This window comes from Aythya fuligula, chromosome 2 (assembly GCF_009819795.1).
Source record: "Aythya fuligula isolate bAytFul2 chromosome 2, bAytFul2.pri, whole genome shotgun sequence".
Taxonomy (NCBI): domain Eukaryota; kingdom Metazoa; phylum Chordata; class Aves; order Anseriformes; family Anatidae; genus Aythya; species Aythya fuligula.
In genome coordinates, this window is record NC_045560.1 from 34,019,856 (window position 1) to 34,035,654 (window position 15,799).

Sequence of the window (15,799 nt, forward strand, 5' to 3'; positions counted from 1 at the left end):
TCACTGGCAAGCTTTCTACTACTTTTGTATTTTAAAAGATTAATTAGTAGGTTTTATGTTTTTGCAAGTTGTTTCTCAAAATCTCTTCTGTCCTGCTTTATTATGTTCCTACATGCAACTTTGGTAAGGTTACATTATTTTCTGTGTTCTTAGCTTAGCCATAACATCAGCCTTTTCCCATTCTGCTCTTTAACTATGTCATCTTTTTATTGCTATTCTAACATTCACTTTCTCTCTATCATGGCTAACACACTATCACAGGAAATGCTGAACTTCTTGACTTTTCTGTATTTTTCACCAAAATGAAAACCAGAATGAGAAAGAAGAAAGTCTATTGAAGTTAAGATCTTTTCTCCTATGATCACCTCACCGAAACTATTATAGAAATCATTTCCTTAGATAGTTTTATTACTGTCTATTTTGAACTGAATCGCTCTAATTTTATATTATGACCAACATCTGTTCTTGAGTGCTTTGGGCTGGATTTTCTTTAGGTTGGTTGTGTTTGTTTTTTTTGTGTGTGTGTGTTTTTTATTTTTTTTTTTTGTTGTTGTTGTTGAAGAATAAATGCATTACTTTAGATTTAGCAATGGAAAATCTTCAGTTCCATGTGTTAGAAAACCTAGAGCTAAAGTATTTGCTCATCTTAAAAATGCCTTTGTCTAGTCCTGAAGCTTGTGAAATGTTTTATATTTGATTGAAATACACAAAGCACATCAGGGAGGCACAGAAATGCCTAAGGAGCTTGTGATTTAGAAGCAGTGACCACAGTTATTAGTAAAGCTGGACCAAAAAAAATGACTTCTGAATTCAAAAATTGTTATTCAAAATTCAAAATTAAAAGCATTTATAAAGTTAAAAGTGTTCCATCTCTTTTTGATGAAATGAATACTTGGGAGAAAAAAACAATGATTGAAATGTTTTGAACTGGCAAAATCAAAACATCATAATCTTTACATAATTTTTCAATAAAATCAAAGAGAATGGGAAAAACTAGGAAAAAAATCCCTGACTACTTACTTTCAAATAAGATGAAATTAATTTCTTGACATAAAATGCAATTAAGCTTGATAAGCCTTTGTGAAATATTTTATAGTCTCTAATCTGTTGTTTTTTTTTTCCCCTGAGAAAAGTTTCTGAAGGACAGTATTACCCAACTCTGCTTCTGACCAAGACTGAAAATAATAGAGCATGTGATACAGGCCACTGAGTAAATACCAGTCATGATGTTATGCTCTGCTCACATCAAAATATATTAACTCTTCAGGAAAGTCTTGATCCAAGTGGTCTAAGTGAGGCTGTGAGGAGTTCCTGTAGGGCAAAACAGTATGGGAGATTATGTCTCATAAAATCTCTAAAATTTGCCCTTTTCCTCTGATCTATCAGTCCTCAAACCTCAAGAGACTAGGGAGAAAGCTACCAGCATCACTTCAGAGTGACCACTGAGATGGGACTGGCCAAGGGAAGTCCTGCCCAGCTGAAATTTCTCTGGGTGGTAAAATGCCAAGAGAAAACAGCTCCTGCCTCTTCTTCAGTGCCGTTTCTCTGGCTCTTCCTTGCAGTAAAATTAGGAGTCACATGCCCATAAAGACCGTGCTTAGACTGGCTGCACCTGCTCTGCACCTTTTCCAAAAGTGGGAGAAACTCCAACACACTTGGTTTTGTAACACCACGCAGGGCCATTTCTGTCCTTCTTTATAAGTCTCTGCATTTTCCTTGAAATCAACCAGCTCTTCGCTGCACTTGGGTATAAATCTCAGAAGCATCCAGCATCTGGTAACTTTAAAAGCCACGAGAAGCAGAAATCCTAACTCCCTTGATCTTGTGACAGAATGGCACACCCAGCAGTTACCTGATTAACATGACAGGGTTGTTTAAAGCCTCCAGGCTTTAATGGAACTCTGCCTGTCAGCCGGCTTATGAACATGCTTCTGTGGCATCCTCCAGTGTCTGACATGTTCCTACAGGTTACTTGGATATTTATTTTGCTTCCCATTGTGCAAGTACTTTGTGAGAGAAAGAGGGATCCTCGAAGGCCTGGGAAAAGTTTGAGTCCATCATTTGTAGTAATATGAGAAGAAAGAGGTTATTAAAGTTATTTAATCTGAGCCATTTTAAAGTAATAGGCGTGGAGCTAATATGTTTTTGTTGTTATATTACAAACACATTGAATTTACTACTCAGCTCTGAATTTCCTTTTCTGGAAATGCCAGCTTCTGTTACGATTGGTTCCACCCCTCCCACCCAAACCACGAGCCAGCTCACCAGAAAAGCCTCACTGGGTCAAAATTCATTCCTAGCATAACTTCCAGTAGAGCACAACCCAGACACATAGGGAATTTAGCCTGCTACCCTTTCAGTCACAGATTTATTACCAGTCAAGCACAAAGCAGTCAGCAACAGCAGTCAAGCAGCCTCTTTACAACTGGCCTGACTGTTGCATGGTTATCTCCATTCATAAGAACAATTGCTCTGATATGGTCAAAATGTTGTAAAACTTTGCATTCTTCCTCTGGGGAGTCTGCAATAGTGCAAGCAGAAAAATGTCAGGCTGTCAGTGGCAGAATTGTCTTTGTGCTGGTTGTAGCTGATTTAAATGTCCAGAGCTGCAGTGACAAAATTCTGTAACATTCCACTGGCAAAGAGTTTTCTAAGCAGCACAAAAATACAGCCACAATGAGACAGCTGTTCAGCACGGGCACAATGCTTTAGAGGGCAGGAGGGAACATAGTAGCCCATTGCATGTTTGCTTTTCTATCCAGGGTTTCAAGATGTGCTGAGCAATGGAAGAACTCCTCCTGTTGCATCCTACAAGCAGGTACAAGGCTGGTCTAGCGATCAAAATAACTGGAATGAAAACCTTTATCCTGTCTGGGAGGAAGATGATCCCAGGTGGAAGGACTGCTGGAAAGGTAATTGCACATATGCAGTTCACTGAGAAAATTGACCATAAAATCCACTCCACTGAAGAGTGCGGGTGCTGCAGTGCATTTTTCATAAGTGCAATGTTCACAGCTGCTGCAAGCAAGAGCAAAGTAGAGACAATTGGGATTGATGCCATTACCGGAACGCTGTCTGAAGCAGCAGAATAGTGAGTTGTTACAGTAAATGCTTTCCCATAGCTCATAGCCTCAGACATGAATACTTATTAAGATGTATTGATGGCCAGGGCTCTAGGATAACCCTTTCTTTGAAGCATGCCCTACAGGATATGCAGCTTCAACTTCTACCTCAGTAGGGTACTGTGGGCTTCAGGTTAACAACTTCTGTGTAGAGCCTGTTTATTATCACCTGCTCTGAGCTGAGGTCTAACAGCTGGGGAGAAATAAAAATATTTTCCTTTGGAATCTATCAACTCCATGGTAAAAAGCTCATTCTTAGCTCTAAGAAGGAAATGAATGACAGATCAGTAAGTTACGTGGGCGAAAATGAAGAATCCCCATTGTCCTAAATTGGGACTTTGATGAGAGCACAAATGAGTGAGGAGCAGAAATTCCCTTGGAAATAAAGGAGGAATAAACAAAGCATTCCTAAGGTAAAGGGTGCACAGCTGAAGGTAGCTGCTGCTCTGATGCATCTGTTAATGCTGTGAAGACCAATTTTGTTTTTTACAGGAGGAAGAGTGACAGCCAAACTGGTCACTGATAGCCCAGCACTGGTAGGATCCAATGTGACCTTTGTTGTGACTCTCCAGTTTCCCAAGTGCCAGGAGGAAGATAACGATGGCAACATTATCTACCAGAGAAACTGTACCCCGGGTAAGTAATGGCAATCTGCATGCACTGTACATGCGTCTCACTACTGTACTGGTGTGAAAGCACCATAAATCTTTGAAATCGTGAACAGTCACGGTGCTTTTAACTGATAACTACACTAGTGTCTAGCCTGGGTCGTACCTTTTTCCTTCCTCAGAAGATCACTGTAGTATTTTTAGCATTCTGCACCTGTTACATATAATGACCAAGTAATTTAAGGAGATTTGTCTTGAGTATAAAAATGGCTTCCCAAAATACTTTAATTGGCTTTAATTTGGCTTCCTAACAAAACTGGTGCTGCTTTTCATCTCAATCACAAGGTTGAACAGTCCCTGGGAGAGTACAGGTTCAACTGATCTCTCAGTCACACTGTTTTTGTCAAAATTTTCAAAACTGTCAATTTATAAAATTGAGCTGTTGTTGTTTTTTTTTTTTTGTTTTGTTTTGTTTTTAATTACATACTGTAGAACTTACTAACAATCTTTTGTATCTTGAAAAACTCACAAGAAAGTGTAAGTCTCACATTCCCCCATTTTAAGAATTGGAAACAAGAAGAAAAATAAATAAAGAATTTAAAAAACAAGCAATCTCTTCATCAGAGAATCACCTTTTTTATCTTATTTATATGTTCCATGAGGAAAAAACAAAAACAAAAACAAAAACATAATGACTTCAATGTTTGAAGCTGCCAGTAATTTTCATTTCAAGGCATATCAACGTTTTTTTCAGCCTATGTTCTACTTTATCACCATCTAATGCTTTGTTAACTGTTGATAACCATTTTCTACTTAATGTCTGTTGTGCAGTTTGAGGAAGGAAACTGTCTTTTCACTATTCAGAGAGGAACTGAAATTCATGTCTAAGTTATTTAAAGGTGCCATAGAAAATTATTTTGACAAAACAAAATAAGTCACTTCCTCACAGTGTTTCCATGGCTGCCATTTCTACTCAACATTTAAAATTCTGCTTGCCAAATGCTGGGGCAAATTCACTAGCTTCAGTGAAACACTAGAATTGCATGCAGTTGACAGAAATTTTTGGACAAGCAACTTAAATTGTGTCTGGCCTATTATACTAATTTTTTAATCCTCTAAACAAAACAGTTCCAAGCAAGAAAAATGTGGTGTTTACACTAAAAACAAAAACTAACAAAACAAAAACAAAGGACAATCTTGCAAGAACTGAATTTCAGTCTAAAAATATCCCACTTACCCTGCTGCTTAAGTGCAGAAACTTTGCTGTAACCTGGGGTGTTTGCCTCCTGTTTCCTCATTTACTGCACAATTCTCAGTTGACCAGGAACATGTCCTGTTTCTACATTTAGATTCCCCAGCTTCCCAGGATCAGTATGTCTACAACTGGACCGAATGGATTGACAGCTGTGGCTGGGAAAACTGCACAGGCAACCACAGCCATAATGTGTTCCCAGATGGGAGACCTTTCCCTCATAATCCTGGCTGGAGAAGAAGGAACTTTGTCTACCTGTTCCATACATTTGGTTAGTACTGCAACATACCTGTGTGGCTGATGCTGCGAAGCTTACATTCATTCTGTACATCAACTCATTTTACCAGTATCTTTCGTTAAAAGTCCTTAACAAGATTCCACACTTCTTTAGTGGAGACTCTGAATTCATTCCCCACTTTCCAGGGAGGCCACCAATTGTTCTATTATCTTCTGCTAGATTTGGAAAACATGTATTACCAGATCTTCAAGTCTGCATTCACAGAACTACCACCGAAGAAAAATAATTTCCTTTCCATAGTACTCAAGAGACTTTCCTAGGAAAACAGAGGGTCTAGGCAGGTCAGTCAGATGACTTACTGACCAGTCACTGCCATTTCAGATTCTTAAATTTAAGAGAGAACACAGAACTGTATATGTTCAGATCAGTTTAATGGTACAGCACATCTTGACTCTGGCAAGAAGGTGAAAATTGTCATTGACCATGTCATACTGTTCTGGTCACAGATGCTGATTTTCCAGCTGTGAGTATGTAATAGTTGAGCTATTCCTGACATTGGCTACATACTGAATCTTAGTATCCCGATTTAGGTTGAGAAAATCAGCAATACCATTAGTATCAGTGTAAGTAATAATGTCCCTAATTTTACATAGAGGTGATACCTATCTCAATCTGCTGACATGAAGAAAAATTAATAAATGTATGCAAAGGATTCTGGGGTACAAAGCAAGAGGCATTATATCTTTTTGCTACACTGAAGGCTAACAAACACAAGATGACTTAAAATGCCTAAGAGGTAATACCATCCACTACATAATCCTAATAACATAACACAATTTGTTTGGAAAGATGAAGATGCCTTGGCAAATGTCCTTTCTTAGATCAGTGAAATCTGGGACATCTGACACCTTTAAAAAAACAAACAACAACAACAACAACAACAACAAAAACAGAGAAATAATGGGAGTAAACACATTGAAAAAGTGCTCTAAAAACACTTACCAGATAACTGAAAGACAATTCTGAACTGTACATTTTGATTTAGACGATCTAAGATTCACAAAGATATAGGTCCTCAGAAACGATTTTTCGTAGCTGGCCTTAAGGACAAAACATATTACAAGTTCGTGTTCTGTTTCAGGTCAGTACTATGAAACAATTGGACGATCTTCAGTGATTTTTTCAGTCAACACAGCAAATATCACTCTTGGCAAACACGTAATGGGAGTATCCATTTACAGGAGAGGGCACTCAACATACATTCCAATTGCAAGAGCAAGTGCCATTTATGTTGTAACAGGTGAGTGTGCTGAAATAAACTGATAAAATACTGGGGGTATTTGTTGGTTAGGTGTTATAAGAATTCAGCACAAACATCATCTGGCATGAAAAGAAGGCTGAGAAAGGTTCTTAATACAAATGTGAAATATCTGGTAAATTGCCTTGAATAATGTAATTTATGTTTGTACCTGTCTCAGTTGTGACAACTCTACTTTGTGATGAAGCATGATTTACTAGAGGAAACATGGTTTCCACAGATGCCTGTGATTCCTTATTTGTTCCTGTACTTTTCTGGGTACCTGTTTCCCACTAACATTAACTTGTCAGATCGGTAAATCAAACTAAAGTGGAAACCCATATAAAAAAAATTAATGTCTCACATTCTGACTCTTGCTGTTCAGAAGCTTTGGAGCTGTTTGTTGCTTGCAGCCAGATATACATGGTTTATTTATTTTCTTCCTTTTTTTTTCTTTCCTGGCAGAAAAAATTCCAATATTTGTGAGTATGTACCAAAAACATGACCGCAACATCTCAGACTCCATTTTTATCAAAGACTCGCCAATCATATTTGATGTGAAGATCCATGATCCCAGCTACTACCTAAATAATTCTGCCATTTCCTACAAGTGGAACTTTGGAGATGGAAGCGGCTTATTTGTAGCAAGCGGTGCCACCACACCTCACACCTATGCTCTGCAAGGAAACTTCACTCTGAATTTAACTGTCCAAGCTATTATACCTGTACCTTGCAGGCCAGTAACACCTACGCCACCACTGCCCACCTCAGCAGGTAAGAGCTTGTCAATCAGCAGTGATATTAGGAGCTCTGTGTAGCTCTGTAAACAGTCTGTAAATTGGTTTAAAGACAGAATCAATAAACACAGACATCATTTACACATTTAAAAACCTAATTATCGATTGCACTAAATCTAGCTATACCACCACGGTGACAGCACAAATAGGTGTTCAGATGAACTCAGCATATACACATTTGTTTTTTTACCCTGGCTTTGCCAGATCAAGTGGTTTCACTCTTGCCTACTCAGAGGCATATTCTGAGGTAAGACGCAAATTTTAAGTGAGGAAGAGGTATTTCAGAACACTCTTATAGCCTGTTCCTTTCTAGGTTGCGTTAACTTCCAACCCAAATTAAACAAGATTGAATTGAACTAGAAAAAATGCACTCATATTTAAAAATATGGGATTTTCAGATGGCATTAACCCAGAATGGCTCTTCCACTTTACATTTATGCACTACTGCATTTCAGAATAACTTTCATTATATTCAGTATTGGTTTATTATCTCAAAGTTTTATTAAGGTTTGCAAAAGGACTGCAGTTTAAGGCTGGGTAGTTAGAACAGTACCACTATTAAATTGTAAATCTGACTATATTTTTCAAATGTCAGGATTTTATTTTTTTTAATGAAATGGTAAGTGAGAATGAAAAATGAAAGACAGAATTTCCACTACTTCCCTACTAGCTCTAATGTAGAGCAATGGAAAAATACCTACTTTTAAAGAGAGCATTTTAAAGCTCTTACTGGCCTTTGGGTTTATTCTACTATTGATGAGGGAGTTTTAAAGAAGTGTTTAATTATACCAAACCTTGCAGTCTCACTTTTACTTCACAGAGACAGGCAACTAGCACAGAAACTATCTAGGCCACTCCAGGGTTCTACAGAACAGCTCACCACATGTGTTCTCTTACAATGATCCCATACAGATAAATATATTACTGCATAACTGTAAAGCAAGATAATCCATGACGTATGACATGAATGCAGTTGAAGGATATAGCCATGTTCAGAATACTTGTAAGCAGAACTCATTGTAAAGCTATTTTTCTTCCTTCATCTCTGAAGCACCTTCTAATTCAACCTATTCTGCTGCTGCTGAGACAATGGAAGACAATCCTGATGGAGGTTGCCATATTTACAGAAATGGATACTATACAGCTGGTCTCTCCATTGTAGGTAAGGACACGAGTCAATGCTTGGAGCAAAATGGGGCTAATAATGTACTAAACATATGGTAAAGATGGTGTTTATTGAAGCCACGCTTTTATCAGATTAGTGAGACCCACAGTAAGATCCTTCTCTTGGACATAGCTGACATTTTTAAAGATTAATGTGCACATAGCTAACAGGCCTTCTTTGGTTTCTATACATTCTGCCAGATCAGGTCAGTAGCAGAGGTTACAGTGCATTGGTTTCAGACATGTGAGTCTGAGCCTTGATCTCGATGCCTTCTGATGGTTGCCCCTATTCTACACATGGGTTTCCAGGCACCTGGGCCGGGAAATGGCTGGTGGGAACATGAGACCTATCATTCTTTTCTGTATCACCAGCTTCTGAAACTGGCACACCCCAAACATACAGGCCTGAGGGGTCACATTAGGTTGAGTAGACCTTGGCACACACAGAAGTTGTGGTTAATGGGAAGCGGAGGTGATTTTGTAATAGAAATAACTAACCAGTTATAAAAGAAAAATAAAGTGGAGCAGAAAGGAGCAACCTCACAGGGAAAGCACTGGAACATTTCACAGCTTTCAAACCCTTCAAAATGAGTGCTGAGGGAGGGAGAAGGTTATGGAAAACAAGACTTGACCTGAGCATCAGCCAAACACTTGAGGTTCTGTACACACAGGCTTGTCATGTGTCCTACAGTTGACATCTGTTTCCTCTCCAGAGGGAATCCTTGAGGTAAATATTATTCAGATGACAAGCATCCAGATGACAGAAAGTCAAGCTGAAAATTCACTGGTTGACTTTGTTGTTACCTGTCAAGGGAGGTAAGTGTGTAAATGAAATTGTCAATCATCTTCCCTCTTTAAAAATAATTAGGTGCTGGAACACTGTCTGCACTTAGATGCAGCTGAATGAACTAAAGCTGGGAACCACAGTGTTTCTATTTCTTGACTGGAACTAAAGATAATGCAAGTCTCATTTGTAAACTATGTCAACAGAGGTTATTGCCAGGCTCTTAGGATTCAGAACAAATGGCCGGCCTAAGTAAAAGTAAGAGAACTAGATACTGAGAAGTAATTCTATATTTTCCTGGCAAAGACGAGATTTCAGCACTCACTGTGAAATTGGAAGCAGTCTACTGAAATTGGAAGGAAACCATTTCTTTTTGGCCATGATTTTTTGACACTTAGAGTAAATGGGTGTGTCCAAGCAATTTCTTGGAGAGGAAAATGTTGCACTAATATCCCTGGCTTCTGGAAGAACATTTGAGTTGAGAGGACTGAGAACTACAAGAATTGTCTTGGCAACACAACCAGAAAACAATTAACCTCTCTTAAGTTAGTGTTCACTTTGTCAGCACATGATATTACACATAAGAATCCTCATTCCTTTCATAATGATGTGCATTAAAGGTAACAAACTTCATAAGCTGATTTGAGGCATTTTTTTCTGTGATCACGATAAAATGCTAAATATGGAAACAAGCAGACAATTTTATAGACGTATTTTACACCACGTGTGTATATATAAAATATAGAGGTATGTATAAAGTACAGATAATATATTGATACCTTGTTCATAAATCACTGTAGTATCACTGACTTGAGTAACCAGGCACCAGCATAATACTGGGGCATCGGTGCAATGTGTCTCCAAGCTGTCCTAATAGGACTTGACAGATGTGATGCATTCTGTCTTCCCACCCCAGTCTCCCCACAGATGTCTGCACAGCAGTTTCTGACCCCACGTGCCAGGTGTCTCAGGGTGTGGTATGTGACCCCGTCGTCATCACCGATGAATGCTTACTCACCATAAGGAGAGCTTTTGACGAACCTGGGACGTACTGCATAAACATCACCCTGGGGGACGACACAAGTCAAGCCCTTGCCAGCGCGCTGATTTCTGTGAACGGAGGTGAGTCTGCACAGAGCTGATGTGGGTTGTCTGAACAGCTTCTCCTTGTGTTCATTTTGCTGCTGGGGGGAGAACACAGGAGGGCTTGTAGGGGTTTTAGCATGCCTGGAGGCCTCAGCTGAGGTTGTGCCATCTTATGTGAGAGTCCATACAACAGTAAGAGATAACTCCTTTCCTATGGAAACCTTAGATGTTAGAACTTGATTTGATTTATGTGTACAATCTAAAGAGTACAGCAACAGCACAAACCCTTCAGCATCACAAAATATAGTGCTCTTAAGCTGTAGTTTATTTTTTCTATTGGACAGAAAAGTAGGTGAGGAACATGCCAGTCTACTCTGCACATGGAGGAACAGGAGAAACTAAGAGCGGAATTCAGTTCACTTGAAAGTTAGAATAAAAGCCTACAGCTGAGCTAGCTGCCCTGAGCCTTCTCTGTAGCCCATTGATCTTGACCAGGTTTCTATTTCTACTTTGGGATAAGATGAATCAGATTCTGGAAAGGCCTGTGTCATTCACTGACTACAAAGCGTGCCCAGGGCAGCTATTTCAGAACAGAAGGTTTACTTTTGTTCAGCTGACTGTAACTGTGTCTTGCTCATAATTAACCAAGCACTCTTTGACAGAACCAGGTATTAAACTTGGTCTCAAGTAGAACCCCAAATGATCATGCTGTCTCTCTGCTCCCACCCCATTCCCCTTCTGACCTCCCACTACAATGTCTTAGTGATTCTTCTGAATGCTTTAATTAACATCGGCCAAGAAACTGACCCTTTGCAGGCATTTGTCACAGTATTTTTGGCTGCTTTTATTTTATCTAGGTATAAAATTAGCTGTACCTAAATCAGTTCGTGGTGACTAAGACACAATTCCTGACCTCTAAATGTATTTAGGCTCCTGAAGATGAAAATAAGCATGCAGTAGGATTTTTCAAAACTTTATTCACAGAGACTAAATTTAGCCCCAAAAGACTGTCTCCCGAGGTTTCCTCTAGAAAGAAAAGCTAAGTTGTATTTTGGGGCTTCAGCTATAATCATAGCAGAATTAGGATCTAAGAAAGGTTGCTGTTATGAATCACCTTCCATAGGAGCCCATCTGGCATTTCCAACCATTTCCCATGAGCCATGATTTTCTACTCATTTCAAGGGAAGGCAAGTATTTATGAATTTCTGAAAATCCTATAATTTGGTGCCTGAGAATACCTGAACACCTGTCTTTTGAAGTTTAGAAGGACTGTGCCAGGGTTATGCAGGCATTGCACAAAAACTGCTGAAAGGGTTGCAGTCCTATGACTTAGACCTGGCCCATCAATGTGTGTTCCTTTGCAAACTAATTCAAAGATCTATCTTATTAATAAAATAAATCTCTGCACTCTCAGCAAAAATACTGTGTAAACTGGGAATGAGGTCAAGCCTTCACAAATATTTTATCAACAAACTGAAAAATGCATGAGTCACATGTAACAAATAAATGGTAAATCCTGATTTGATATCTTGATTTTATAGATATCAGCTTAGATATCTTGATATCTTGATTTTATAGATATCAACTATAAATTAATACACTGGAAAGGGAAACCAACAAGCACTTCTAGATTACTCCACTGTATAAACACTGTTGATAATGTGAGGACCAACAATGCGTATCCATCTCAGCAAACTCAATAAATAGGTCAAAGTACAGTCTGCGAACTGCAAAATTAAGATATTTAACGCAAATTTTAAAAAACATACTTGTAATGATTCACCTTCTTCCATCATATACAGTGAATTAGGAGTAGATATGAGTGAAATGCTTAATGACAAACCAGAAGGCAGAGCTCAATGACAGGCAGAGCCCAAAGTTAATTTCCCAGAACTGTGAATGTTAAAAAAGCAGAGCCCTCACCTCTTGAATAAGGCAAACAAACCTGGGTTCATCAGGTTCTCAGCCATGCTTTGCTATCTTAGCATGTGGGGCTGAAACAAAGATGCAGAATATTTAAGGAACTCATTTTTTATTCCCTTTTCCTTTCTCCCTGGCTATCACCCTTAAGAATAAGCAGAAGTTGATTCTCACATCACAGCTTATTGGTGCAAATGGTCAAGGCGATTGGCAAGGAGCAAATTAGCACCACCTCGTGGGATGCCAGCAAGCACTTCAGTTCCCTCCCACGCTGGAAGGGCCACTGTGTCTTTGGAGCATGGCTCATGCAAAACCAAAGCCCAAGTCACAGCCTGCTGGTACTGAGAGTTAAACTGATCAGGCTGTGAAAACACCACCGCCTGCCAAAGTCACTGACCTCCAATGCTTAGCTTGCATTCCAATATTAGAAGTATTAAGCGTGCTTCAATCTTTACAGCAATCAAATTAAAATGACATTTTCTTTAGAAAGTCTATCTTACTGTAACAACAAGGCTAACATTTAATCAAACTATTTCTGAACTCTAGGATCATCCCCAGGAACAACAAAAGGTGTCTTCATCTTCCTTGGGTTGTTGGCAGTGTTTGCCTCTGTTGGGGCTTTTGTCCTTTACAAGTAAGTTACTAGTGGCTAAGATTAAAAGTATTTCAAGGAACTGACAAGAATATTACTTTAAATTAATAAGACCTACAGCTTAAGTTTGTGTTAGCTATATTTTTGTTTCTTTTTTTTTATTGCTGTTCAAATATTCTAGCAAATATTAAAGAAAATGAGATTACTGCCTTAAACCACAAAATCATCACAAAACATGTAAATATTAGAAAAATTATTAATAAAAGGCAGCCTGCAAACTGCATGTAAGCAGTAGGCAAATTCAAGCTGCATGATGTGATTTACATATGCATTAAAACCTAACAAATAGAAATTTAATTTAGCATTAAAACTCTTACAAGTACTGTTTGTGAATGACTGACAGATTAAGAATTAATTGTCAAAATACTTCATTAAAAAATTGATAGATTGTTTGGGAAAAGGATACTGGGCTGCAGGAAAGTGGTTAAAAGAAGCACGTATTACTGCATTTCTGGCTTGGACATTTCTCATGAAACTTTAAGACTGCACTGAGACTCCTGAGTCAAGAGTGTGCTCAGCCCTAAGAGCCAGTGGTGAGAAAGAAACAATTCCATGGAGCACCAGTACTCCTCTGTGCAACACAGCCTTCTCATTAACCAGGCCTTAGTCACAGCTAACTAATATTATTTATTATTTTGGGGGGGATTTAAGAAGGAAGGAGAAAAAAGAATATATGCTATGAACACGATTAACTCTCTTACGTGTTGGTTGCACGCTACATGTGGATCTTTGTTTAAATGTCTTCCAGCAACTAACTGTACACATTCTTTCTCTTGCAGGAGATACAAACAGTACAAACCTATCGAGAGAAGTGCAGGACAAGCAGAGAACCAGGAGGGACTAAGTGCTTACTTCAGCAATTTCAAAGCCTTTTTCTTCCCTAGGAGCACTGAGAGAAATCCTCTCTTGAAAACCAAACCAGGCATTGTTTAAACCTTTAGTCTGACACTACTAGATTACGTACAGGACTCATATCTGAGCTGTACCTTGATGGTTTGGGGTTTTGGTTTGTTTTTGTTATAAAAACAAGGGGTGAGGGGAAAACACACATAGATTGGTGGGTAACTTCGGGGGGCTTGGTGCAATTAGAAATATTAAAATAGTCCTTATAAAACAGTTAGTTTTGAGCACTTGCTGTTCTTGTTTGTGATCTAGGATATAGTTTTCTAAATAACTAATCCCCCTCCATCTGTGTTTTCTTACTTCTCGGTTAACTACCTGCAAAACTAATCAGATCCATAGCCTGTAGGGGGAAAAAAAAAAAAATTACTAAACAAAGAAAATAAAGAATTGTAAATATTTGGTCTTAAATACACAGTCCAGTACAGCTGTTTACCACCTTAGTGAGAGCCATGCCTTTGCTGGAAAGCAAGCTACAGGCGGACAGGTACGGGTTATGTCTGTGGAACAAAACATTGCCATGACAGACAAAGCCCATCTGCTTGGCTATTCCTGCTGAAACATTTTACTTTTAAAGAAGTGCTAATTTCTGCTTGACCCTCCATCCCTTCTCTTTGAACACTTACTCAAGTAAATGAAAACCCCTAAATGTAAATAACGCACTGTGCTCCAGTTCTTGCTTTTGCATGATCAAGCATAGAAAGTGTAAAGTTCTGCAAAAAAATCAAAACGTGTTGACTTGCTCACTGTAGCTGCAATTCTGCATTAACAAAACTTACATGGAAGCCTTTCCCAAGTGACATGGTTGGTCTTCTAGCTGTATGTTCTTCTAAGTCTGCTTTGTGGCGTTTCGTAGTGGAAGACTGGAAGCACACTGCTGAAGCCTGGGTCACTGGATAATATGAAAAGGAGAACATCTTATTTGTGGAAGGCAAAAGGTTGCTAAGAAGATTAATTGAGATGAGAAAGCAGACCAAAAAATGCTTTAAACAGTTTGTTTTTCATAAGTGCCTTACTGTTAACATTAAAGTTTCTAATCAAAATGAAATTAACTTTCAGCTAGGGGCAAATGCCTTTGCACAATCCTGTTCTTTGAAGAGCTATATTTCGATATATTTAGCTTATTTACTGTATCTTGGAACATCTCTGATACATATTGCTCTCGGTTCCTGCAGCAATAAAAAGCATAAACAGATTTTTCTGGTATCTTCGTAGACCTGTCAAATGCTTGTCACTTACAATCTGAATGTAGTCTTCGTTAGCACTTCCCCAGAGTGCATAGACACGACTTGAGGATATAAAAAATACAGATTGTGCCATACCTCTGAGATTATTTCTTTAGCTATAAAATGCAACAACCTCTTTTCTTCCTTTGTTTCCATATTCTCCATTTGTTTTAATTCTTTTGTGGCCATTTCAGACATTGACATTTTATTAAAAGCACCATGTTTGGTTTTATTCTGTCTTCCGTATGTATAACAAGCTATTATCTAACCATAACTGGGCATCTAAAATGATTCTTTGACTTAAACAGAGAACAGTTCCTACAAAAATTGTTGTCGGAATGTTATGACCCCTGTAATGTTTGACTCTTGACTTGTTGCAGGACAGGGGTTTAGTCAAAAGCTTAAGAAAATCTGTAATGAAGCATGAAAAAATTATGTCTATCACAGTTACAACACTCAGGATTAGTGATGATGCACGTGGCTGACCTAAGCTGTATGCAGAAAGCATCTTGTTTCTGTAGAACACTGCATTTTGGGAGCTCAGAGACATCTTAGGCTTTTGTATAGAAAACAGTTCTCAGATATACTTACAGAACTTTTTTCACCTTTCACCTATGTATACAGTATAGCATACACTATCTTCCTTTAGCTATAATGTCAGAATATTAAATTTCTATAATTTGATTTTGCCTTTTCAACTGTAACTTCCCTTCCATACATCTGTTGTTTTATACAAATGACCGTTTAACTGCT

The 15,799-nt window shown here is 38.5% G+C and overlaps 1 protein-coding gene across 1 annotated transcript; it reads left to right on the forward strand.

Moving 5' to 3' along the window:
- The first annotated feature begins 1,925 nt into the window (after positions 1-1,925).
- On the forward strand, positions 1,926-13,958 carry GPNMB (glycoprotein nmb). Its single transcript, XM_032180651.1, has 11 exons — positions 1,926-1,967; positions 2,735-2,912; positions 3,615-3,758; positions 5,080-5,253; positions 6,362-6,520; positions 6,983-7,291; positions 8,366-8,476; positions 9,192-9,294; positions 10,179-10,384; positions 12,815-12,902; positions 13,700-13,958. The coding sequence occupies exons 1-11, from the start codon at positions 1,926-1,928 to the stop codon at positions 13,851-13,853; spliced, it is 1,668 nt and encodes a 555-aa protein (XP_032036542.1). The 3' UTR covers positions 13,854-13,958.
- The last annotated feature ends 1,841 nt before the right edge of the window (positions 13,959-15,799 follow it).

What these genes read in the sequence shown, in the direction of transcription:
- GPNMB (XM_032180651.1), top strand. Translation starts at nt 1,926, where the DNA reads ATGCTTCTGTGGCATCCTCCAGTGTCTGACATGTTCCTACAG. An exon ending in GCTGATTTCTGTGAACGGAG is followed by an intron (nt 10,385 to 12,814) that starts GTGAGTCTGCAC and finishes TCTGAACTCTAG; the next exon opens with GATCATCCCCAGGAACAACA. An exon ending in GGGGCTTTTGTCCTTTACAA is followed by an intron (nt 12,903 to 13,699) that starts GTAAGTTACTAG and finishes TTTCTCTTGCAG; the next exon opens with GAGATACAAACAGTACAAAC.